The following is a 25984-nucleotide window of genomic DNA, read 5'->3' as shown; positions in this document are numbered from 1 at the left end:
GGCTGCGCTCCTATACACACTTACGTGGGAGTAAGTCCCCTTGATCACCAAGGAACTGACTTCCGAGAAGGCATGTATAGGATTGCAAGGTCAGTTGTCTTGTTCAAGCACTTGGTGATACCACGCTAAATCGACCAGTCTTTCAAATGGCACAGGATTCTTCGTTTGCTGCATCCGACTAACACATGACTAATCCCCTCTGGAATTCTTTTTGGGATTTTCCTGTAGCGAAGTGCAATAAACCCAGACGGCTTTCTCCCCCCCCCTTTTTTTTTTGTTTTTGTTTTTTGAGGAAGAGAAATCAGTGCGTGGGGGTGTACGTGTGTGAAAATAGTTTGCGCACTGAAAACCGCGAGAAAATGTCTTTTACAATAATAAGTATAACCCCCCCACACACACACACACACACACACCCATCAAGGCCGCGTCTTTTACAGCCGGTTTAAAATGTGCACCATCTAGGCGGTCGACTCGACACAAATCGATTCGGAAGATCATAAAGTGTTCCTGTGCCTGTTGCTGGAAGCTCGAAGGAGGAAACGGCGGCGGCGGCGGGTTTGTGGGAATGGAGAGATACAGACTCAGACTCATTTTGAAAGGCAAGATAATACACACTGGAGTGTCTGCTACTGCGGCCCACCTTTGGCCTTCAGATCAAAGCTGTTAGTCTTTCAGATCAGATCCCACAAAACTTATTTTGGTGGCGTGGGGGGGGGATAAAGGAGTGGAAGCATTGACATTTTGCAGCGATGATGATGATATAAATCTGGTGCCATCAGTGTGCATGGCGTTTACAGTAGCGAAATAGCAGTGAGCAATAGCAGGCGCCAAAGCAAGGTCTCTGCCCCGGGAAGCTTACCATCTGTATTTGTAGGCGGGCAGAAACAGAAGAGCAAAGGCAGTTCCATTCTCCATGTCTGCGCCGCGCGTTTCTTCCTCTCAACGCCCAGAGCCTTAGACTTGGTTCAGCTGAGCTTCCTTTGCAGGGTCCTGCTCGGGACCAGGGGAGAAGGAATGCCTACAAGTCTTTTGCTGACGGTTACGTATGCCTATAAGACGGGAAATGGCTGGAGATGAAAGAGTATGTGTTCCTCTGGGGTGGGCCATGGGGTTTGAAGATTAGGAATCTCCGGGGTTATGGGGGGTGGCGGGGAATTGTCTTCGCGATCTAGCATCGAACCAACGAGCGCATTCCGATTCCGTGCAGAACTGATTTTGAGTGGGGAGGAAGGAGAGAAAAGAAAAGACCACGGCTGCCATCCTATGCCCATTTACCTGGGAATACGTGTCATTGAATACAATGGGACTTACTTCTGAGTAAACGCGCATGATTTACGGCAGGACTCCACGGCACTTACGTCCGAGTATTTGCGCGCGCGTGTGTGTGTGTGCGTGTGTGTGTAGGCTGGTGGCTCCAATTTCGGTGGGGCTGTACATCCGTTCTGACTTTTAGTCAGAACTAGCCAGAACTCTAAAGGAGCTATCCAAGGTGCTGAACCCTATCCTCAAAATAGGTTCAGCGCCTTGGATGCTATATATATTGTATAGGATCATCAGACTATAAATAGCTCTGAGATTTCAATCGCTCCCATGGGGGTGATTTTATGGGGAGGGGGGAGGTTCTATTGTTCCACACCGCAGTTTTTTTCGAATCCTGATTCCTCAAGTCAAATTTGGCTTTGTTAAAAACAAACAAAAGTGGGGAAAGACTGAAAAAAGGAGGGGGTGAGAGAGATAGAGAAATGGGGGGAGGGGAAGAATGTCGCTCTGCCTCTAGAGGGTGGTGATGATGTGATAAAGGGGGAGTTGTCTTGTTTTTTGGAGTGGTGGAGTAAGTTTTTTGTTTGTTTTGTTTGCTTTGTTTTAATCCTGCTCCTTGCTTTCTCGAATCCAGTTTTGGATTGGGTTCCAAGAGAGAGATGGGGAGGCGGGGGGGGGGGAGAGAAAATCAAGCAAGCAAGCAAACAAACAAGCCACAACAACTAAACATTTCTGCGGGCGGGGAAGAGAAGGGGGGGGGAAGCAAGATTTAACCCTCCCTTTCCCCCGCCCTCAAAAACAAAAACAAAAAACCCAGCAAAAAACAACCGCGTAGCAAGGCCAGATTCCCTGCCTTTGGGGGGATGTGCCCAGAAGCGCCACATTAAATTCAACACGAAGTAAAGATGTTCCGAGACGATTGGCAAAGATTTCGGGATTACTCCTGACGTCACTCGGCTCCCCCTGCTAGGACCCGCTCTCAAGGACCCGAGAGCAGAGGCAAAACCAACCATACAAGCCAACTGCTCCATGGCTCGCCTGCCTTGACGTTTCATCCACCCACCCACCCACCCACCCATCACCACCTCCATCACCAATTTCTTTCCAACAACCTCTCCTCCCCCCTCATGCCTTTCCAACGAAACTCTTGTTCTGTTGAGGAGCTCCCCCACGCACCCACCCACACACCTCTGTAGACCTTCTATCTAACTAGCCATCTATGAATTATCTATATATCTAGCTATTCTTTTTTTCTAGTAGAGTCAGGATGAGGCGGAGGAGGGGGTGGAACTGGGGGGGCTCTGGTCCGAGCTGTAAGCCTCCTTACCGCAGATGCCCGCTTGCGATCATTTATCATTGAGGTGTGTATGATGGGGGCGGGGGGGAAGGAGGATAATAATAAAGAATAATAAAGAACAGTAATTAATAATCTCCAAGAGGAAACGTGGGAATGGGTGAGTGAAAAAGGTGGATCAGGAGGGAAGGAGGGGGGAAGACTCATTGACACAGGATTTGGGGAGGGGAGGAAGGCAGGGGGGGGTCACCTAAACCTCGCCTCTGTTCCAAGAACCCCCCCTCCAAAAAACAAACAAACAAACAAACAAGCAAAACATTGGAAAGCAACGATGTCTTTTTCTCAGCTCGGATATCCTTACAGCACGTCTTCTCAGGTAAGTCCAAACGTCCATCACTTTTGGGGGAGGGGGGGGCGTCTCTTTGGCATGCCGTTCAATTGCCAGGTGTGATCTTTCTCCTTTTTAAAAAGCTCCTTTCTCTTTTCTTATTTAGTTTGAGGGCTGTTTGTTGTTGCTGGGTGGTTGTTGTTTTTTTAAAGAACATTTCCTTTGCTTTGATCTGCGTGATATCGATGTGCCTGTGTGTGCGTGTGAATGAACAAGGATGCTCTCTCTCTCTCACACACACACACACACACGATGAACGTGCAGCCGGATTCTACCCATGTTTACTCAGAAGTAAGTCCCATTGATTGCAATGGGACTGACTACCAAGAAAGTATGCATAGCGATTCCAGCCCTAATTTCTTTTCTCGCCCCCCCCCCCAAGATTCCATGTTCAGATTCAACAGATTCAAGCGGAAGCAAGTGTCGCGTGAGTGTGTGCGTGTGTGTAAGAGGTGTGTGAGAGAGAAATCCTGAAGTTCAACTCATCTGCAAATCTGTTATTGATTTCTAAGCGCAGGCGATCTTGTCTGTGTACTTAGGCGGCGGTCTTTTATGGTTTGGGCGGCTTGGGTCGATCAGTTTTGGTGTCCCGCCCCCACTCCTAATCTGGCCCTAGGGTACTTCATTGAGAATAACTTGAAAATAAAGTTTTACCAATAAGACTAAAGCCCTCGTGTCCCATTGATGTCAATGGAACGACTTCACTTATTACTAAGATGTGATGTGTGAAGTTACATCGGTGGGCACAACTTACGTGAAAGTAAATTCCAGCCTGAAACGGGACTTACTTCCGAGTAAACATGTTTTCTCAGTCCAAATTAGATGTGGTTTTCGAATTCTGTTCGCTTTATGCCTATTTAACCCACTGGCATCTGTTTCATCAAAGTTATTGATTTCCTCTATATGTATGCGTGTGCGTGTGTGTGTGAAAGAGAGAGAGAGAGAGAGAGGTGGTCGTGATGATGTGGAAGAGAGATTTACTGCAAATATAGCAAATAATATACATTTATATAGTACGGTATAACGAACATATGCAGACGCCTTAGACTGCTGTAATGTAAATATGGGGAAGTCTTAGATCGGTGTTTAAACCCTGATCCATAATTTATTTCCTGGTGGGATTATTAATACACCTGAGATCGTAGGTGTATAAATATATATTTCTCATACCTCTTTCTCCTTCCTTTTTTTAAAGCTGATTCCTTTGCCCCCCCCCCCACACTTTTAAAAAACGTGTTGTTGATTTTAATTGCTTTATATCTGATGCCATCTCATTTGGAACACCCTTCCTATTTCCACTTGATTTCTTCCTCTGCTTCAGCCCTCACCCCATCCCTGTGGGTGAATCAGGAAACTCTTCGATACTATTACACCTGCACGGCGACCCCCACGCCCCTGGCAATTTGGGGGAGGGGGGTGTCTTTTAAAATTCACATTCGGATTGCCAAGATGGTAACCTCTCTCTGTCTCTCTCCTTGACATCTGTGATGACTCCTTGGGATCAGGACTACTAGGATAAATTCTATTTTTGTTTGCTTTGGGGCTTCCTCGGCCATTCCTTACGGCTTCCTCGGAATTCTCTTGAGTCATCGCATCTTTTATTGTCTACAATTGCTATCTTTCCAGCCTGCTTTGAATCACTATAGCTTCTTCTGGCCACCTAGATCTTCATAACCGTGTTTACTCGGGAGGAAGCTCCCTTTCCATAGGCTCAGGACCCCCCCCCCATACACACAATGTGCTTTCCAATTAAGGTATGATCCTCCCCACTCCCCCCCCCGCCCCACTCCTCTCTCCTCTCTCCTTCTCCTTCTCCTCCTTATGCTCTCACTTCTGTTCTCTTTCTTTAAACACAGTTTTTCGTCTCAGCCAGCTCCAGCACCACTTGCTGCGACTCCGGATCCAGATCCGTATCAGAGGTTTCCTCGGGATCTTCCCAAACGGCCACCCTCTGCTGTCCCACCTATGAGAACCGGCTCCTGGCGGGCTCCAGGACGGATCTGAATGCGGCGCTGGGGATGTACAGTTCGCCCTACGCAGCCGCTGCAGCCGGCCAAGGTTACGCCAATTACCTCCCCTACGGCGCGGATCCGTCTGCTCTGTACAGCACGCTGGTGAGTGAGTCCCCACGTGGCTACGAAGGTGACCCAGAGGAAAAGGGGCAGCTAGTCCCTGTTGATGGTGGCATCAAATCCTGTTAGCATCTTTGCAATGGGCGGGGGGGGGGGTGAGAGAGAGAGAGAGAGAGAGAGCAGAGTTAATTGGCAGTACAGGCAGCGGAGGCTGGTTTCAGTCAGAACTCTAAAGGAGCTATCTAAGGTCATGAGCCCATTTGGGGCATACTGTTCAGGACTTTGGAGAGCTCCTTTACAGTTCTGACTGGTTCTGCCTGAAGCCCAGAGCGGATTCACAGCCGCACTGACGTCGGAGCCACCAGCCTCCACTGAATACAAGCTTATGAGTGTTTGGGGAGTGGGGGCAGCTCAGTGATAGAGCCCTGCTTCGCACGCAGAAGGTCACAGGTTCAATCCCTTGCATCTCCAGGTAGGGCTGGACAAGCTCCTGCCTGAAAAACCCTGGGGAGCCTTTGCTGAGCTAGATGGACCTATGGTCTGACTTGGTATATATACTTGTTCTGTGCACTCAGAAGTAAATCCCACTGAATTCCACGGAGAGTACTCCCAGTAAATATGCATAGGATTGCAAGTCATCTTAAGGGCCAACCGTGCGCTTGTTTACTGGGAAGTAAAATCCTACTTTGTTCAGTGAGGCTTTTTGCTCTCCTGAATGTCTTTCCTGCTACAGCCTACCGTTACAGTTCAGAACACACTCCAGAGTAAATCCCATTGAAATCTATGGGACTTACGAGTAGAGCGGTTCGGTTTAGGGGATTAGACTCCAGTGCTATACACTGTAATTTCGGAGGGAGGCTCACTGGACACAGGGGTGCTTACTTCCATCCTGAGTAAACAAACAGAGGCGGGCAACCAGTCTTCTCCACATCGCTTTGGGAGTACTATCAGCAGAGGCTGGTGACTCCAATGTCAGGGCTGTGAATCTGCTCTGGGTTTCAGTCAGAACTCCAAAAGAGCTATCCAACGTGCTAAACCCAATCCCCCAAAATGGGTTGAACACCTTGGATAGGCCCTTTAGGGTTCTGACTGAAACTCAGAGCGGATTCACAGCCCCACTGAGGAGTTGTTGTTGTTCAGTCGTGTCCGACTCTTCGTGACCCCATGGGCCATAGCACGCCAGGCCTTCCTGTCCTGCGATCTCTCCCGGAGTGTGCTCAAGTCCATATTCATCGCATAGGTGATGCTATTGAGCCATCTCATCCTCTGCTGTCCCCTTCTCCTTTTGCCTTCAATCTGTCCCAGCATCAGGGTCTTTTCCAGGGAGTTTTCTCTTCGCATTAGGTGGCCAAAATATTTGAGCTTCAGCTTCAGGATCTGTCCTTCCAATGAGCAGTCAGGGTTGATTTCCTTTAGGATTGACTGATTTGACCTCCTTGCAGTCCAGGGGACTTGTAAGAGTCTTCTCCAGGCAGCACCACAGTTCGAAAGCATCGATTCTTCAGCGCTCAGCCTTCCTGAAGCCATAAGCCATGCCGTGCAGGGCCACCCAAGACAGACAGGTCATGGCAGAGAGTTCTGACAAAATGTGGTCCACTGGAGAAGGAAATAGCAACCCACTCCAGTATTCTTGCCAAGAAAACACCATGGAACGTACCACTGAGGAGTATGTCCTGCTAAACTCTGCAGAAGTTTCCCACGGGTATGAACCAGAATGCGGCCCCGTGGCTCCAGTCCTATCCGCACTTAGCTGGAACTAAACCCCAAGGGATTAAGTGGGATTTCCTTCAGAGAAAACAAAACAAACAAACAAAAACAATATGTGCAGGATGGAGCAATGCCCCAACCTCCATCCTCCCCCTCTGTCTTCCCCATTGTCGATTTTCGATTGTAGACGCCTTGAAGGCAGGGACCTGTCTGTTGTTATTACTATTGTCATTCCTGTTGCTGTTTTGAAACAGCATCTCGCAATGCAATCATACCCATGTCTGCTCAAAACAGTAAACCCCATTGAGTTCAATGGGTCTTGCTTCCAAGTTAAGTGTGTATAATAGGATTGCAACCTAAAGTATATCAGATGTATATATAGCCATCCATGTGCCCCTGCTTTATAGGGCAACTTAAGCCATGATGATGATGATAAATAAGGGGTGGGGGCAGCTCCCTGCCTCCAAACAGCTTACAATCTACATTTCAGCAGCAGGGGAGAGCAAAAACAAAACAAAAGAGAAAAGGATAAAAGAAGAGGAAAACACGGGTATGTAGAGCCTAATTCTATGCATGTTTACTCAGAAGTAAGTTCCAGATTCAATGGGGTTTACTCTCTCGTAAGGGTAACTACATTTTCAGCCTCAGGCTTTGACATATAAAGCTGCAGTGTGCACCAGAAACTTAGTATTTTCAATTATTTATTCATTAAAACAACAGCTATGGTGCAGCACCACCACCCCGACCCTCCAAACAAAAGACAAATATAGGGATTTTACTTTAAACCAAAAACAGCAGCAAGGTGGGGCGAGGTGCGATAACTGCACGTTTGGGTCTTCCGATGGCTTAGGTTTGAACAATGAAAGCCTATGTTTACTCGGAAGAAAGCACAATTGCTTTCAGTGGGGCTTACTCCTTAGGAAGCGTGCTTAGGACTGCAGCCTTAGGATCGCATCGTGGAGTTGCAAACTTAACATGTGGATTGCGTGTGCGTGAGAGCCAGGATGAGGCCGGGATGGGGTGCGGCGGAGAAGAGTCCCCTAAAAAGCCAAGCGAGCGGAGAGGTGGAGAGAGTTTGCGGGTCGCCACTGTGCCGTGCTATCCGTATCTACTCCAAAGTAAGCCCCAGGGAATGATGTTGTGACTTGCTCCCAAGAAAGCGGTCGTAGGATTGCAGCCTGAACCCCATCCACGCTTCTGTGTGTAAACGGGAGTTAATCCGGATTAAGGACTCTGGAGAAAAAGATTGTCGTTTTGCATCGCCATTGCTTGTGGTTAGTTTTGGGACTCCTACTCTCCCCAAGTGGAGCGGACGGGGGTGGGGCAAGGGCAACGAGGAGAAGCGGGGTGGGCGCGTCACCTTTCCGAACCTTAAAAGGGCTTTTAATCCGTTTTCTAGAACTCCCAGTACGACATCAAGGACAGCTCCTCCGCTTTGCACGCAGGGATCGCGCAACCCGGAGCCACCGCCTACTACAGCTACGAGCATTCCTTTGGGCAGTACCAATACGACAGGTAACAAGCGCTTTGATCAGGCGAGCGGGCGCTCCTCGGATCGTTTGGCATTGCCACAGACACTGTTGCACGTGTCTGTGTTTTAAACCCAGGCAATCTGGTGAACTGAACTCCAGCTCCAGGAGCAACCATCTGGTCAGACTGCAACTAGGCGCCCTTGCAGGAGAGCAGAACCACTCAAGGCAAGGCGCCTGCGCGCGGGGGGCGGGGGGGAGCGAATAAACACGTATTAGACAGAGGACGGGGCACAGGAGAGAGATCTAACACCTCCTGTTAGATAGGGAGGGACGTAGCTCAGTGGTAGAGCACCTGCTTTGCATGCAGAAGGTCCAAGGTTCGATCCCCGGCATCTGCAGGCAGAGCTGGGAAAATTTGCCCAAAACCCTGGAGAGCTTCTGCCAGCCAGTGTTGACAATACTGGGCTAGATGGACCGATGGTCTGGCTCAGTATAAGGCAGCATCCTATGTCCCTAGATATGCATTTAAAGTCATGCCTGCTTTGGACAGGCTGCAAGCCGATGCTCTCTTTGCATGGGAGAGTAAAAGGCCAATTCAACTTGGTGGAATTGGCTCCCGGAGAAGGTTGCAATCCTAAGCATTCTTAAATAAAAGCCAAGTGAGAATCACTCCTGAGTAAACATGATGAGGAGAACTGAGCTCTAAAATGAAATAGGATCAGGTTTTACGGACAGTGACAGGCACCATTCTGCACTTGCAGGGGAGTAAGGCCCGCTGAGCGTGGTGGGGGAGTGACGGAGTGAGAGAAAAGGCGGATAAGATCTCAATTCACATCTGGGGTGTTTCAAGCAAATTCAGGGGTGGCTAGGATGCATTAAGGCTGCAGGAGTTAGTCCCGCTCATTGGGACTGATGTCAGAGTGCACTTGCAAACTGCCAGAAGACCAGCCTTGGGCAAACCACTATAGCCTCCAGCTTTCACTTTCCCAGTATGAAATACTATTTTATAGTGTTATTGGCATTCAAGCAAGTTTTGCACCAAAAAGAATGAGAAATTAAGAAGAATACTCCCCCCCTTTTTATTGTGAATTTTAACAAAATGAAACAAACTGAAAACATAACAAAACAACAACAAAAATAACAAAATAAAAATAAAAATGCAACAACATGTTCAAAAATCCTGTTTCAAATATTACAGTATTCGAGAAAGAAAGAAAGAAAGAAAGAACAAAAAAGGGGAAAAAATAGGGTACACATAAACTTCAGTAAAAGCAGACCAAATATCCACATATAAGTCCATCTGCAAGTTATGCCTGTGTACCACTCTTTCAAACGTTGCTAGTGTTGTTAAGGGAGCAATCCTATGGCTGCTAGACAGCTGCTAGATGGCCATAGGATATCGTGTTATCCGGGAACCAACCTTGGAGCCTGCACTCCAAGGTCGGTTCCCGGAGAAGCAACTTCCCCCCACTTCCGCGCTGCCTCTCAGGCAGCGTGGAACAGCCCCATCCTCCGCGCTCGCGAGAGGAGCATGAAGCAGCCAAAAAGGGGCATGGCTGGGGGCGTTCTGGTGTGTGTTGTACAGCAGCTTCCTTCCCTACTCCATCCTCCTGCGGCTAGACAGCCACAATCTGCTGTCTAGCCAAAAATGCGGGGCAGGAGAAGTGCGGAGGGAACGCTCCCCTCCGTGCTTCTCCAGCCCTGCTTTGGATAGGAGGTCACCTCCGAGTTCAGAGGCTGCCTGCCTGGATAGGATTGTGCCCTAAGTCTTCAGTCCATGGCAGTATAGGTGGTGAGCTTTTATATTTCCAGTATCCTAATATCAGTGTTTTAGCAACCAAAAGGGCACAAAAATCCATTTACACGAACCATGTGTTACATTCCCAGAAGCAGGTAAAGGAGGCAACCATTTTGGCATTTCCAAAACATATGAATAAGAGAAGCACTGACTGCATTACACCTCCAACAATTAGCCAAATTTGACAAGACTTTATTAAAAAGTCGTTGTGGTGTCCAATAGACCTGAAACAAAAGTTTTTGCTGAATAACCAAAGATCTATTGAAATGCACAATACAGATGCCAAGACAGCTGTCCATTGATGAAACAAAATTGTTGTTGTTGTTGTTGTTCAGTCGTTCAGTCGTGTCCGACTCTTCGTGACCCCATGGACCATAGCACGCCAGGCCTTCCTGTCCTGCGCTCTTTCCCGGAGCGTGCTCAAGTTCATATTCATTGCATCCGTGATGCTATCTAGCCATCTCATCCTCTGCCGTCCCTTTCTCCTTTTGCCTTCAATCTCTCCCAGCATCAGGGTCTTTTCCAGGGAGTTTTCTCTTCGCATTAGGTGGCCAAAATATTGGAGCTTCAGCTTCGTTATCTGTCCTTCCAATGAGCACTCAGGGTTGATTTCCTTTAGGATGGACTGATTTGACCTCCTTGCAGTCCAGGGCACTCGTAAGAGTCTTCTCCAGCACCACAGTTCGAAAGCATCAATTCTTCGGCACTCAGCCTTCCTTATAGTCCAGCTCTCACAGCCATACATTACTACTGGGAAAACCATAGCTTTGATTAGACGGACCTTTGTCGGCAAGGTGATGTCTCTGCTTCTTACTATGCTGTCTAGGTTTGCCATAGCTTTCCTCCCAAGGAGCAAGCGTCTTTTAATTTCATGGCTACAGTCACCGTCTGCGGTGATCTTGGAGCCCAAGAAAGTAAAATCTGTCACTGCTTCCATTTCTTCCCCTTCTATATGCCAGGAAGTGATGCGGCCAGATGCCATGATCTTAGTTTTTTTAATGTTGAGTTTCAAACCAGCTTTTGCACTCTCCTCTTTCACCCTCAACAAGAGGCTCTTGAGATCCTCTTCACTTTCTGCCATTAGGGTGGTATCGTCTGCATATCGGAGGTTGTTGATAATTCTCCCGGCAATCTTAATTCCGACCTCTGATTCATCCAACCCGGCATTTCTCATGATGTACTCTGCATATAAGTTAAATAAGCAGGGCGACAATATGCAGCCTTGTCGTACTCCTTTCCCAATTTTGAACCAATCGGTTGTTCCATCTCTGGTTCTTACTGTTGCTTCTTGACCCTCGTACAGGTTTCTCAGGAGACAGGTAAGGTGGTCTGGTACTCCCATCACTTTAAGAATTTGCCACAGTTTGTTGTGATCCACACAATCAAAGGCTTTAGCGTAGTCAATGAAGCAGAAATAGACGTTTTTCTGGAATTCTCTTGCTTTCTCCATGACGCAGCGAATGTTGGCGATTTGATCTCTAGTTCCTCTGCCTCTTCGAAACGCAGCTTGTACTTCCGGTAGTTCTCGGTTTGCATACTGCTGAAGCCTAGCTTGTAGGATTTTGAGCATCACCTTGCTGGCATGTGAAATGAGCGCAATTGTGCGGTAGTTTGAACACTCTTTGGCGTTGCCCTTCTTTGGAATTGGAATGTAAACTGACCTTTTCCAGTCTTGTGGCCACTGTTGAGTGTTCCAGATTTGTTGGCATATTGAGTGCAGCACTTTAACAGCATCATCTTTTAGGATTTTAAATAGCTCAGCTGGAATACTGTCATCTCCGCTAGCTTTGTTGTTACTAATGCTTCCTAAGGCCCACTTGACTTCACTCTCTAGGATGTCCGGCTCAAGTTCAGTGACCGCACTATCATGGCTATCAGGGACATTCAGATTTTTCCTGTATAGTTCTTCTGTGTATTCTTGCTACCTCTTCTTAATCTCATCTGCTTCTGTTAGGTCCCTGCCTTCTTTGTCCTTTATCATGCCCGTCTTTGCACAAAACGTTCCCTTGAGATCTCCAACTTTCTTGAAGAGATCTCTAGTCTTTCCCATTCTGTTGTTTTCCTCGATTTCTTTGCATTGTTCATTTAAGAAGACCTTCTTGTCTCTCCTTGCTATTCTCCGGAACTCTGCATTCAGTTGGGTATAACTTCCCCTTTCTCCTTTGCTTTTCGCTTCCCTTCTTTCGTGAGCTACTTGTAAAGCCTCATCAGACAGCCACTTGGCTTTCTTGCATTTCTTTTTCTTTGGGACGGATTTCGTTGCTGCCTCCTGAACAATGTTACGGACTTCCGTCCATAGTTCCTCAGGCACTCTGTCTATCAGGTCTAATCCCTGAAATCTATTCCTCACCTCCACTGTATATTCATCAGGGATATGATTTAGGTCATACCTGAAAGGTTTAGTGGTTTTCCCTACGTTCTTCAATTTAAGCCGAAATTTTGCAAGAAGCAGCTCATGATCTGAGCCACAGTCAGCTCCAGGTCTTGTTTTTACTGACTGTATGGAGCTTCTCCATCTTTGGCTGCAAAGGACATAATCAATCTGATTTCGATATTGACCATCTGGTGACGTCCATGTGTAGAGTCGCCTCTTGTGCTGTTGGAAAAGAGTGTTTGCTATGATCAGCATGTTCTCTTGGCAAAACTCTATTAGCTTTTGTCCTGCTTCATTTTGTACACCAAGGCCATGCCTGCCTGTTATCCCGGTGATTTCTTGACTTCCTACTTTAGCATTCCAATCCCCTATGATGAAGAGGACATCTTTTTTTGGTGTTAGTTCTAGAAGGTGTTGTAGGTCTTCATAGAACCCATCAACCTCAGCTTCTTCGGCCTCAGTGGTTGGGGCATAGACTTGAATTACTGTGATGTTGAATGGTTTGCCTTGGATTCGTACTATCATTCTATCATTTTTAAGATTGTACCCCAGTACTGCTTTTCCCACCCTTTTGTTGACTATGAGTGCTACTCCATTTCTTCTAAGGGATTCTTGCCCACAATAGTAGATATGATGGTCACCTGAATTAAATTCGCCCATGCCTGTCCATTTTAGATGTTCCAAATTCTTTGTTCAATTCCTGCTGTAAACCCCTTGTATGTATCATATTTATTCATTGATAATAAATGTTTGTAAACATGAATCTTAGGTCAATATATCTGATCAGCTTCAATAAATATTTCCAATAGTGAGGGAGACTACGAAGCAGTAAAAGCAGCAGGACCAAATCTAGATACCAACAAACGTTTCAGTTGCAAGTACTGTCATTCCACTGTAGCAGGCAAATCAATTGATCTCACAAAGTTGAGAATAACAAGAACTGATCATCAATCCCCACTAATTGATCCAGAGTAAAGGTCATTTTATCTGTTCAGGTCCACCATAAAAACATGTTCTTTCCAATTCTTAAATCTGGATTTCCCCATAAAGTCAGTCTAGCATGGGAAAACGGATGAAACTGTAATTGACATGACATTATATGCCACACTTCTCTAACTGCCAAAATTGTGGGAGGAGCCCTGTCTCCCTAAATATGCTGAGAACCTAATGCCATCCATTTAAAGAGAGGCTCCAGATAAGAAGATTCCAACACTGACCAAGGTGGAAAATCTAATCTAAGTGGAAAACACCAAAATTTAGTAGAGGTTAACAAATAGGCTTGATAGTACATAGTTAGATCCAGAAAACTGAACCCGCCTTCGTTAATTGGAAGTTGCATCCTTTTCAAAGATACTCTTGGTGGAGAGGAACCCCAAAAGAATTTACAAAACAAGGCATTAAGTTTTTGGAAATATTTGCCAGGTATAAGTGTAGGGACTGCATGTATAACATAAATAATTCAAGATATGATATTCATCTTAAGTGTATTCACCTTACCCCATTAACTCAACTTTAAAGATGCTTAAAGAATACCTTCAACTCCATAGCATAGAGTAGGGAAGGATTTTAAAACCAGCAACAACAGCTTTTAAACTAGGGTTGGGCAGAAGGTAGATCTCTGGATGTTTTGGACTCCCAGAAGCCCCCACCAGTATGGCTAATAACAGATATAAATAGACAGGATTTCCCACCAATCACTTCATGAGATGATCCCATGTTCTATTACAAGAGGGGGAGGGGGAAGTCTCCCTATCCACTTTCTTCACTCTGTGCATAATTTCATACACCTCTGTCATGTCTCCCTTACTTGCCTTTTTTCTGAGCTAAACAAACCCTGGTGTTGTAACCTTTCCTTTTATTGTAAGGATCTAGTTACTGGTTCCTTACACATACACACACACACACATACAGATGTGTGTGCGTGCTTAATGGTGATTACTCCCTAGCAAGAGCAATCCTAAATGCTCTTAGTAGGGAGTACACCCCATTAAACACAGTGGGACTTACTTCTGAGTGAACAGGTAAGGCAGGGGTTTGGGCATCATCATCTAATTTATATGCTGCTTTTCTACAGAAAGTGCCCAAAGCAGCTAACAAAACAGCAATACAACAACCAAAAAGCATACCAGTACATCATTATAATAGGACCTCATTACAATCATAAACAAAACAACTCATTTCATTTCACTGATACTAACATAATAACATTTCAAATTAATTACAAAATAGGCAAAAACAAACATTGCAACACAATATCAATTATCTTTCAGTGGTGTGTAAACCAGAGCCCAATAAACTAAATCTTTCCTGTGCATTAAGGCTTTAATAAACAGTACGAACTGCAACAGCTATGCCAGGAAAACAAAGTTCAGAAAATAGCAGCCAGGTTTCTTACAGCCTGCAGCAGCTGATCTCTCCCATCCCATGCTCCACTCTCTCCCAGTGGTGCAGTTCTCAAGGCTCCAACAGAGACAAAGGGCGGTGGTGTTCAGTCTCTTCCCCTGTGCTCTGGGTGTTTCTGCTGCTCCTGGAGGGCCTGTGCTGACTGCAGAGATATACCCACAAAAGTACATCATTATAATAGGACCTCATTACAAAGTGTGAAAAGTGTGTCCCTCCAGATATTTTGGCCTAAGCCCCTATCAGCCCTAGCCAGCATGGACAATGGTGAGGGATGATTGGCTAAAACATCTGGATGGCCTCAAGTTGACCGCCCCTGATGTATATATCAGGATTGGTCTCTTCTCAGTGTGGCTCCAGGCTTTTCAGGGTCCTTGGGCAAGACCCCCTCAATAGTCCCTTTCCATCAGTGAGTGTACCTTCTCATCAGCATTGTCACCAGCTGCTTTTGCTCCCCGTCCTCTTTTTCATCATTGCTACCACTTGTTTGCTTGACAGGCAGAGAGCTGCTGCTCCTCCTCCTTAGCACCACCATTTTCTGGGCCAGAGCAAGAAGCAGGTGAACATGCAGGTTGCAGTGGGGAAGCGGAAGAGCAAGTCCAGGGGGGCCTTGCCAGTGGACATCTGCTGGGATGTGGGACCCCCAACAAGCACCCAACCACACCTACCTTGACACTGGTTCTTTCCTTCTCTTTGGCCAACTTCTTTGTTGAGTAGTTCCACAGTTACACAGAATTCTTGTTTATTCTGAGACTGAAAAACAGTCTATGAAGCCTCATAGCTTGCCCACAAAGTTGTCATCTCGGTTCATCTGTATCCCCTTGCCAGGTATGGAACAGTGGATTTTAGCAGCTCAGCCAGACGCAAGAATGCCACCCGGGAGACCACCAGCACTCTGAAGACATGGCTGTATGAGCACCGGAAAAACCCATATCCCACGAAAGGGGAGAAGATCATGCTGGCCATAATCACCAAGATGACCCTCACGCAGGTTTCCACCTGGTTCGCCAATGCCCGGAGGAGGCTCAAGAAAGAGAACAAGATGACCTGGTCTCCCAAAAACAAAGCAGGAGAAGAGAGGAGAGAGGACAGTAGAAGGAATGGGGAAGATTGTGGCAGTGAAAATGAAGACAAAGGTAAGTTGAAATGGAAATACCATTTTTTTATCAATAGGAAATAATTTTACATCAAAAAGCAAACCTAAGTGGAGCCCTCCTGGATCCAACCAAATGGCCATCCAGCATGCTGCACTCCACATCTGGTCAACCAGATATCTCCAGGAGACCCACACTCAGGTTTTGGAAACAACGCCCCCCTCCCAACTAAGTATATGTGTGTATTGTGTGAACTTGCCCACATTTCTAGGGCCGTATTCAAGATCAATTTTGAAGGGGATCTCCTGTTTGTTTGTTCCAGGTATCTGGGAACTGGATATGAACTGCATATGAACATGGAGATTCTATTCTTAACTAACTCAGGCTCCCATCTATAAAACAAGTTTAATAATACTGGCCTGTCTGAAGGGGTTATTGTTAGGATAAAGTATTATGGAGCTTTGAGTACTTACAAAAATATTGACTATAAATAAATAATTATTGATGATGATGATCCTTTAATTTAGCCTCTTAAATTATGTAACTGTTTCAATGTTTTCTGTTTTTATTGTTCTTGTCTGGTTATTATTATTATTATTATTATTATTACTGTGTTAAGATTTAATTGCTTTAAATTGTTGTACACCATCTTGGTAGCAAATAAGGTAGTGTATAAATCCTGCTGCTGATGTTTAATAATAATAATCTGCAGTAGTCTCGAAGAAACGCAAAGTTCAGTTCTCCAGTTTTCCTGCATGAGGCCACCTTACAATGAAGCTTATTTATTTGTTGGTTTATTAAATTTATATACTACTCAATCTTTAACCAATAGTTGATCAGTGAACTTACTTACTTTCTTGTCCCCTGCCCCATTTCCTTCCCTCTCAATTTTAATCCAAAATGCAGATCCCAAAAGTTGCAAAGAGGAAAAGGAGTTACGACTGAGCGATCTAGAGGACCTGGAGGAGGAAGAGCCAGAAATCAAGGCAGAAGCTGAGCCAAAGCACTTGCGCCAAGAAGGCCTAGTTATTGGTAGCACCTTGGTCGAGTCTCAGAAAAGTCGCTGCAGCTTGACCTCACCCAGCCATTTCCATGCCTTCCCTTGTGCCAAGGGTGACTCGGCAGTTACAGGGGACTTCCTTAACCACAAGGGGGCCACATTAGCGAGCAACCTTGGAACTCAAGGCCTATGCTACAAAGCCCCAGAGAAGCCCAGGATCTGGTCTTTAGCCCATACAGCAGGCGCCAATGTGACTGTGGGGCCTGCCGCCAATCCCGCTCAACGGACAGAGAGCCCTGACTGTTTGGTGCTTAGGGGAAGGCCTCCTGGGCCTGGAGGACAATGCAGCGAAGGCAGGTCCCTGGGCAGTCTTGTGTGTACACAGCCCATTCAGGACAAGGCCTTGGAGGAGTTGGCACAGCCAACCAAGATCTTTAAGAATCCTACCTTCAACCTGCAGTCAATTTCGCTAAACTATACTTCTTACCCCATGCTGGGGGAGACCTGTCAATATGCAGCAGGAGCTGAAGGTAGACATCCTTCCGTGATCTTTCCCTTCTTCTCCCACCCAGAAGCAGTGCTCATTTTGATCAAAGGAAGTCCAAGTCATGTCAGATACTCTGGCATTGCTGCCCAGGACCATTTGATTCTCCACCATTTTTGATGCAGTGATTGGATGTTCGACTTTCTCCCCTCAGTTTTGGCACAGTTTTGGCACTCCATTGACCTCTTCTGCATGCTCCCCAAAAATGGGTTAACTTAATTCATATCTGGATAAATCTTTGATAAGTAGGTGGATTCACACAACTGTTTTGAGGTGGCAAAGTGATTCAGGACATTCTCCTCTCTCATCTTTTGTGTGTGGGATTTGGCCTGGAATAACACAATGTCATGACATTGGCTGTTGGTTAACCCCTCAGAAAACCTTGGAGGGGTGAGTTGAGCCAAGTTGTGGAAACCTGAGATATCATCTGAACATTTCTGGAACATGTCAGAACACTCAGACAACTGGAAGAGATCACAAAACAAGCAAATGAACAAAGAAATTGGAAACAAAAATAGAAACCCAACATAAAAAATTCTGGTGGCTTGGCCACTTCAAAATGGCCATGTGAATCCATCCATTTCCCAAAGAATTTCCAGGCTGCGGTGAAGTGTGGCCATTTTGCTGTGTGGCAGAGCATGTAGAAGACACCACAATAATACAAGGACAATTCAAATTCACCAGACTATGGTGGCAAGAATCAAATGACAGTCCAGCAACAAGATAACAATAGGCCCAGTCAGATACCAGTTCTCATCTAGTCTGGCTGTGAGTGACTGAATGGTGAAGGAATGGTGCCAGAGGTATGTTCATAACAATGCAGCTAGATCTGGACTTTGGAGCCAAAGTCCAGGGTCAGCATCCCAGGGGCCCACCAAATGACCACCAGGTGTAGCAAATGATGGGGGCAGAAGGAAACAGGCTTGGCATCAGCACCTGGGCATGCTGGGGCCCACCACAACTATTGCTGCTCATCATAGCATCCTTTAAAAAAAAAAAAAGGAAGAAGAGAAAATATTTTATAGTCAGAGGACAACTGGCTGAGCATGTGCACAGTTACAGATGCTCATTAAAAAAAAACACACTTTTCTACAACAAACTGGTGCTTATCCCAAAGTAAAATTGTTTAGCATCAGGACAGCCAAAGCAAACTTAATTTTATTCCAGTATTTGTGATGGTGCTTTGATTTAAGTTAATTTAAAATGCAGAACACAGAGAATTTCTTCTTCTTCTCTTTTTATCCAAGCTGGCAATGTCCCCATATGTATTAGGAATGTAGAAGCTGTTGTAAACCATAGAATTGCAGTGAAGGCAGTGAGGAGAAATGTTAATTAACTGCCCAGAGAGCTTTGGCTATTTGGGCAATATAGAAACGTAATAAATAAAGCAATTCCCTAGCTGCACCACGATACGTTCTCATACAGTGGCAATCAAAAACAGCCCATTTCCATGAGAGAGCTTCGGCTATTGGGCGTTATAGAAATGAAATAAATAAAATAAATAAATGAGTATTTTATTTATTTATTTATTGTATTTTTTATCCCACTCCTCAGCCAAAAAAGGCTCCCGGAGCGGCTTACAATCAATGAATGAAGAAGACAGTCCCTTCCCGCAGGCTTACAATCTAAAAAAGACACAACACACAAGGAAAAGGCAACGGGGAGGGGAGAAAAAAGAATTAGGCAGACTGTCAGCAGGGCTGGTGGGATGGCCCTGTTCCCCCCTCTCATCTCCCAAGGGAGGGGCAGTCCAATTGGAGCAGGCTCTGATATTCCCTTTGCCGGCTCCCTCTCTCCTTCTTCTTCCCCACAGGGCCAAGGATGGCCGTTAGCCCTGTGAGGGCGGGGGGAGTTCTGTCATCTAGAAGATGCAGATTTCATTTGACATGAAATGTTGCACAACCTGGACATTTGGGTCTGGGATGTTCAGTAGCCCCCTTCACGTGTTACTCCAGAAAAGGGGGTGTAATGCAGATAATGGGCACTGAGTCCACACTCCTGGCCCCACCTACATACATCTGGTCTGCAGCAGGGAAAAAGCCAATACAGGATCTAGTGCTTAAACCCAGTGCCCAGGATTTTGAGGGTTTTGGGGTAAGGCACCCCACATTGGGCCCTTCTCTCATTGAGTCTGCCTTTTCATTGCCATCATCAGCAGTTGCTATTGCTCCTCAAGCTCTTCCTCACCCTTGCTACCATTTGCTTGCTGGACAGGCAGAGAGCCAGAGAGCAAGTATGCAGTGACTTCTTCTTCTTCTTCTTCTTCTTCTTCTTCTTCTTCTTCTTCTTCTTCTTCTTCTCCTTCTCCTTCTCCTTCTCCTTCTCCTTCTCCTTCTCCTCCTCCTCCTCCTCCTCCTCCTCCTCTTCCTCATAGAATCATAGAATAGTAGGGTTGGAAGGGGCCTACAAGGCCATTGAGTCCAACCTCCTGCTCAGTGCAGGAATCCAAGTCAGAGCATCCCTGACAGATGGCTGTCCAGCCTCATCTTGAATGCCTCCAGTGTGGGAGAGCCCACCACCTCCCTAGGTCATTGGTTCCATTGTCGTATTGCTCTGTTGTATTCAGCTACCACCATTGTTTGGGTGAGGACAAGAGGCAGGTGAGGAAGCAGGTTGCAATGGTGAACAGAAGGAACAACTCCAGCGGGCTCTTGTCAACAGGCCCCTGCCGGGATGTGGGCCCAGCCATGCCTACCCTTGATGCCGGCCCTAATCACATGCCGGCAACTGCTTGTGTGTAGGGTTTTATCCTGTGGATGACCATGCTAACCATGGATGCCTGTAGATGGTGCCAGGTAGCAAACTGCATGAAGGGGATGGAGCCAGGAACATGCCTCTGATGCTTGTTACTGATGCTCGTGTGATATCCCTTTATGCAAGCAATGTATGGGGGGGATCAGGGCCATTACAAGACCTCCCACCACCACTGTACCCCACTGCCAGAGGTGGGGGAGCACAAGCTGCCATAACCTACCACTGCCAGGGCAGGTCAGCCACCGCCACCATGCACTTCTGTTGTGGTGTGTGCTGGGGGAGTATGTATGAGCCATCGCCAACCAGGTTTCCTTCAACACCTGAGGCTTTATCAGGGGCTTGATCAGAGCAAGGCCTTTGCAGGGAAATGTCTCTGGGGACCGTCTGTGTCATGGCAGAACAGGCAGTCTTCAGGGTCGCTTCCCCACCAATGCCTCACTCTGAAGAAGGACACCTTGGAGTGAGGCATTTGGGCTGGGCAAACTCTGTCAGGAGCTGTGCCAGGCATTTTTTGCTGTGGCCTGCACTGCTCTTCAGGATGGCTGCCCGACTCACTTTGAAAGGCATATGACAGGTGGCAGCGGCAGCAGCTCTGGGACTCTCAGCAGTGGGCATGATCCACAGGATCCACTGCCCTTCCAAAAGTGCTGCCAGAGGTGGAGGATTCACCCCACCTCATGAGAAGGCCAGCCCTGCTGGGAGTAGGGATGTACAGATTTTGTTAAATCCATGTAATGTGTGTCTTGGATTGTCAGGAGTGCTTTGTTCTGTTGTCCGCTAATTTACAGAATCGGATTTTTCTCAATTTTCTCAATTTGCATTCATGTTGGAAAGTGCAACCTTGCACAAATGTGGACTTCCAAAAATCTGCAAATCCCCCCAAATGCACAAATCCCTCCAAAACGGGCATTTTCATGTTTTAGCCTATGGGAGAAATGCAGATTTTCAGTCGGTCTTGTTATTTTTTTTTCATATTTTTGTACGACTAAATTTGCATAGAATTCTAGAAAGTAAAAAGGTGATCTGCAAGTCCATGGAATCCATGTGCCTTGGAAAAAGCCAGTCTGCTGTAGAATCTGCAGGTCGGAGTCATAGATATCTGATTTCATTTGATCTGTTGTGGATTTCTCCGACATCCCTTATTGGGAGTAAGCTCAACAGAGCATAGCAGGACTTACTTCTGAATAAACATGCATAGGCTTGCTCTGCAAGGCTGCAGCCCTATGCATACTTACGTGACATGAAGTCCTACTGAGATCCATAGGATTTATTTAGGAGTAGACATGCGCTGTAAATCACCAACACATCAATGATCAATGGATAAATTGCCAAGGTTTTGGCATCCTAAAACAAATGCTGCTATGGGAGTTCCCCAAATGCCTGTGAATATGGAACTTGGGATCAGTGTTCTGAAATAATCTATCCAGGATTCCTAGAGTACATGAATTTCACTCATACGCAGAAATTTATCCAACAGGTGAATTGAGGACACTGAACTACCATAGGAGTTTCAACAGGATATTTCAAAACCTCAATCCCAAAGCCAGCATTTGTATGCCCACTTGTTCCAAAATGTGTTTGCTCTAAACTTTGTTATGCCTGTTCAAAATAGGTTGGATGTAGAATATAATGGAACTCTGTCCTGTCATTCAGAACATTATCCAGGACCTATTAAATTCATCTGTTTGTTTTGAGTTCCTGCATCCATATGAATGTAAAGCTATATTCAATCTTCCTGGTATGTCATTGTTTAATTAGAGCTGGGGTCTCCAGTTGGTGCCTTTGGACAGCAACGTGACCATGCTCTTGATGACCACCAGGCACACTGCCCCTCTTGAATTGTATTTTATTTCTTAAGATATCATGTAATTGTTATTATTTTAATGGGGGGTGGGTGGTATGCTGCAAAGTGAAGTTGTGGCCTCTACTGTTATCTTTATTTGGGTTCAAAAGGGTGGTGGTCCTTTCCCCCCCCCTTTGCATTTCAGAGTTCAGACCCCACCTCTGCCTTTAAATTAGGTTCTTGGGCAGGTTACTTTCATTTCAGTTTCACCAATTTGTCTTCTGGGAAATGTGTGTTTTCTGACCAGCCATTCCCACCATGGCAGTCATTTTATGAATAGGCAATCCAGCCCATGGCAGCCATTTTGCCACACTTTCTCCAATTTACAAATCTGTCCACTGATCCCAAAACATTGGGGACCCCTGAGTTAGAGCAAAGCACTTCATTGTTGTGCTGTTATACCAGTAGCACATATGGGAGCTCACATCCCCATAAATTTATTAATTTTTTTGCTACATTTATATCCTGCCTTTTCCTCCAAAGTGAATCCTTCTCTCAGACAAACTGAGTTGTCAGGAAACAGCTTTAGAAATGTGCATATATGTGCAAGAGGGACTTCAAACAAAAAGTTGCAGTGTGTCCTTGCATCCTAGCAGGAAGGATCTTGTTCAGGCTCCCTATATATAAATTAGATCTGTGTGCAAATGGCTTCTTGAAATTCTCCAGCTTACTTATGGGCAGAGAAATTTGGGAGACAATTTCACCAAATTTCTCCAGGGGGAGGAGAAATTCTCACCAGTTTCTCACAGCCAGGACTCCCCATTGTCACGGCTTGTAGCACAGCTTCTTTCTTTTTTTCCTAAGGGTTTTGGGTTTTTTTGTGCTGCACGAGCATCAACTCTCTTGACAGGCTGGCCCCCAGTTTTCATCCACTGCAGTTCAGGTGGGGGCAGTGTTGTGTCCAGCTCCAGGGATGAGGCAGAGTGATTGCTCTGCCAAAATCTGCCCTCCAATTTCCTGAAGGTTTTTTGTCCCCCATGAAAGAGGCTTCCATTGTTCTGCCTCATTCAGGATGTTTTATTATTTATTTTTGTGGTGTCTTTGAGCTCACCTACACAGCCAGCCTCCCAGGCTGCCTGCGTGTCCTAAACTGAAAAAGCCCCAAGGGGGGAATTACCTCGTTGTGCCTTAAACTGGGCTTTAATTGAAGTGTAGGAAGCTGAGGAGGTCACAGGTGGCAGGACAGGTGATTGCACAGTAAGAAGCACGACCCTTGTGCTCATTCCTTGGCCACCTGCTAAGTAAGGTAAACCCGAGAAACCCAAACCCAACCCATGAGAACCCAACCCATGAATTTTGGAGAAATTCAATGAGAATTTCTCCAAAATTTACTCAGCATTGAATTTCTTTATGAAAGCAATTTCAATTCTATCAAATTGAATGAGAATGGTTGAAAAAAAAGTGGGAGAAATTTTCAGCACAGCACTAATATAAATCATTCTAGGAAATGATGAGTGACTTAAAGGGGTGAAGGCTTTAATGCCTCTAAATTCTCTCTCGTTCTCTCCCTCTCCCCCACCCCACCATGCCCCCTCCAGGTATGTCTTTCAAGTAATTTTTATTAAAAAAGCCACTTGGGTAGTTCTTCCCAAAGATTTGGCAGCCGTTGCAAACTTTTTCTTTCCCTCTTTAAAACACACACACACTCTCTCTCTCACACACACTTACAATTCAAAGTGGACCCCCACATTTGTTTATTATTTATTTATTTAAAATATTTGTGGGTTGGCTTTCAGGGTAAAAAATCCTTCCAAGGTGGCTTCCAATGTGTAGAAATACACTACATAGTTGACAATTTCAACAAAACAAAGCAAAAACATAACACCATAATACAATGGTATGATACAAAAATAGTAATTAATAAAACCCAGCAACAGCGCTGAGAGTGCAATGTCAGAAATAAATCCCATTGAACTCAATGGGGCTTACTCCCAGGTGAGTGAGTATAGGATTATTTACAGCCTAAAATGTCTAGCCCAGGAAAACACTAAACTGCAGTAAATAATTACAGCTAAGATACAATTATAAACAGAAAAGCACCTTTTGGATCCAACCACATATTTATTATTGAGTCTTTTCCATCAAAAGTTGGGAGGGTTGGGGGATTGCCTGCTGACACTGATCTGGTAAACCATTTTATGTTTCTCTTTGTTACTTAAAACAGGGTTTGGGAAAAGCATGAGAACAGCTCAAGGTTCTCTAGATTTGAGTGAAGTTTGTCTTGGACAGCATAAAGACAAACTGAGAACAGCTTTCAGGCCAGTGCTAAAGAGGTGAGAAAGGTGAGTCACGAATAAACTTCTATACATCAGGGATTTGGATGTTGTCGAGCTTCAAGTCCCATCATCCCCAGTCACTAGCCACATTGGCTGGAGATTGATGGAAGTTACATCTCATAGGCCTCTGATACCCGCCCATGTTATACAGTAGCCCGGTTTGCATGTAACGAGAAGCCACCATGGGTGAATTTCCCCATAGGGCTTCTCTTTGCACTGGCAGCCACCTTTTTGAATATTTGAACCATGCCAGGGGTGTGCCATAGCTAGCTGTTACATCTGAACCCAGCAAGGGTGGGCTGTTGGGGTGTTTGACAAGCCACCCATATAACCCATGAGCAGTTTAGGGCTGAGAGTGGCTTGTTAACCACCCAGACACACTCTCACTGGGTTCACACATGATGACAAGGTATGGTGAGCCGCTGCTGTGGCCTGGATATTCAAAATGGTGGCTGCCTCTGCAATGACAAGCGCCATGGGGAAATTCACCCATGATGGCTTCTTGTTACATGTGAACCAGGTCAGTAAGTTCTGAATTAGAGAAAAGATTTGTGGGATTTTTGGTCTGCTACATTCCCCAAGGGCACTGTATTTGCAATTCATTACATGGTTTGTCTCCAGAGGACATGTATTTGCTCTCAGCAAGGCAAACTACCTGGACTTTAAGTGAGTACTGGTATCTGTTCCTAACTCATAAGTTTTTATGTGTGTGTGTGTGTGTGTGTGTGTGTATGTATATATGTGTGTGTGTGTATGTGTATATATATGTGTGTATATATATATATATATATGTGTGTGTGTGTGTGTGTGTGTGTGTATGTATGAGCGAGAGAGAGATGTCCATTGCTTGATTCATGTTTTAGTATGAGTATTAGCATTACCATCAGTGTGATTACTCTTTACAAAATACAAGAGGAAAGGCTCCTGCCCTGAGGATCTTACAATCTAAAATTTGACACAGGGGAAACTACAGATGAAGGGCAGAGAAGTGGAGGCTGGGTTAAACAGGGAAACAGTACATGATTGTTTCACTTGCACTTGCTTAGGCTAGGTTACAGACTGAGGGTGTTTCTAGCTGGAGGACTCCTACAGCTACCAGTCAAATGACATTATGCAGACATTCCATCTTCCCCTTCTGAATGGATTCTTTTGTGGCAAGAAAAAAGATGGAAGAAGCAGTGGAAAACATTGGAGGGTAACTTACACTGGGAAGACAATGTCTTCTGGATCTCCCCATAGAATTCCATGAATAAGGCAGAGTGATAGCATGGTAAAAGCATCACCTAGAAGCACCCCAACTTACCATAGGGCATGGGACACAGGGGCTTGTTAATTGAACAAAGGGAAATAATCCCTGACCGAACAAAAATAAGAAATAGTGTAGAAGTCAGGAACAATATGGTACATGTTTTATTGTTCACTGTTGCTTATGCATAAAATATTTTTTTTAAAAAAACCCTACACCCAAATCTAAAATGTTTAAAATACAGACATTTTCCAATACATTGTTAACAAAACAATCTCCTTACTGTAAGACACAGAGAGAACAAGCAGTAAACCTTGTATCATATTGTTCCGGACTTCTACACAGTTCCTTAACAACTAGCAGATTGTGCCAAAGGCTTCACGGAAAAGGTGGGTTCTAAGAAGGGATTGGAAGCAAGCAAGAGAGGTGGTATCTCACAGGTTGTTGTAAGGATTACAGCTT

At 45.6% G+C, this 25984-nt stretch overlaps 1 protein-coding gene across 1 annotated transcript; it reads left to right on the top strand.

Moving 5' to 3' along the window:
- The first annotated feature begins 2885 nt into the window (after positions 1-2885).
- On the top strand, positions 2886-24277 carry IRX6 (iroquois homeobox 6). The gene is made up of 6 exons (XM_084812874.1): positions 2886-2930; positions 4799-5056; positions 8121-8236; positions 15594-15901; positions 16766-17389; positions 24165-24277. The coding sequence occupies exons 1-6, from the start codon at positions 2886-2888 to the stop codon at positions 24275-24277; spliced, it is 1464 nt and encodes a 487-aa protein (XP_084669000.1).
- Positions 24278-25984: the final 1707 nt, after the last annotated feature.

Source organism: Heloderma suspectum, chromosome 8 (assembly GCF_057233095.1).
Source record: "Heloderma suspectum isolate Gila_16-S chromosome 8, 16-S_ref, whole genome shotgun sequence".
Lineage (NCBI taxonomy): Eukaryota > Metazoa > Chordata > Lepidosauria > Squamata > Helodermatidae > Heloderma > Heloderma suspectum.
The sequence above is the reverse complement of the archived record's forward strand: the minus strand, read 5'-3'. Positions and strand labels throughout refer to the sequence as shown.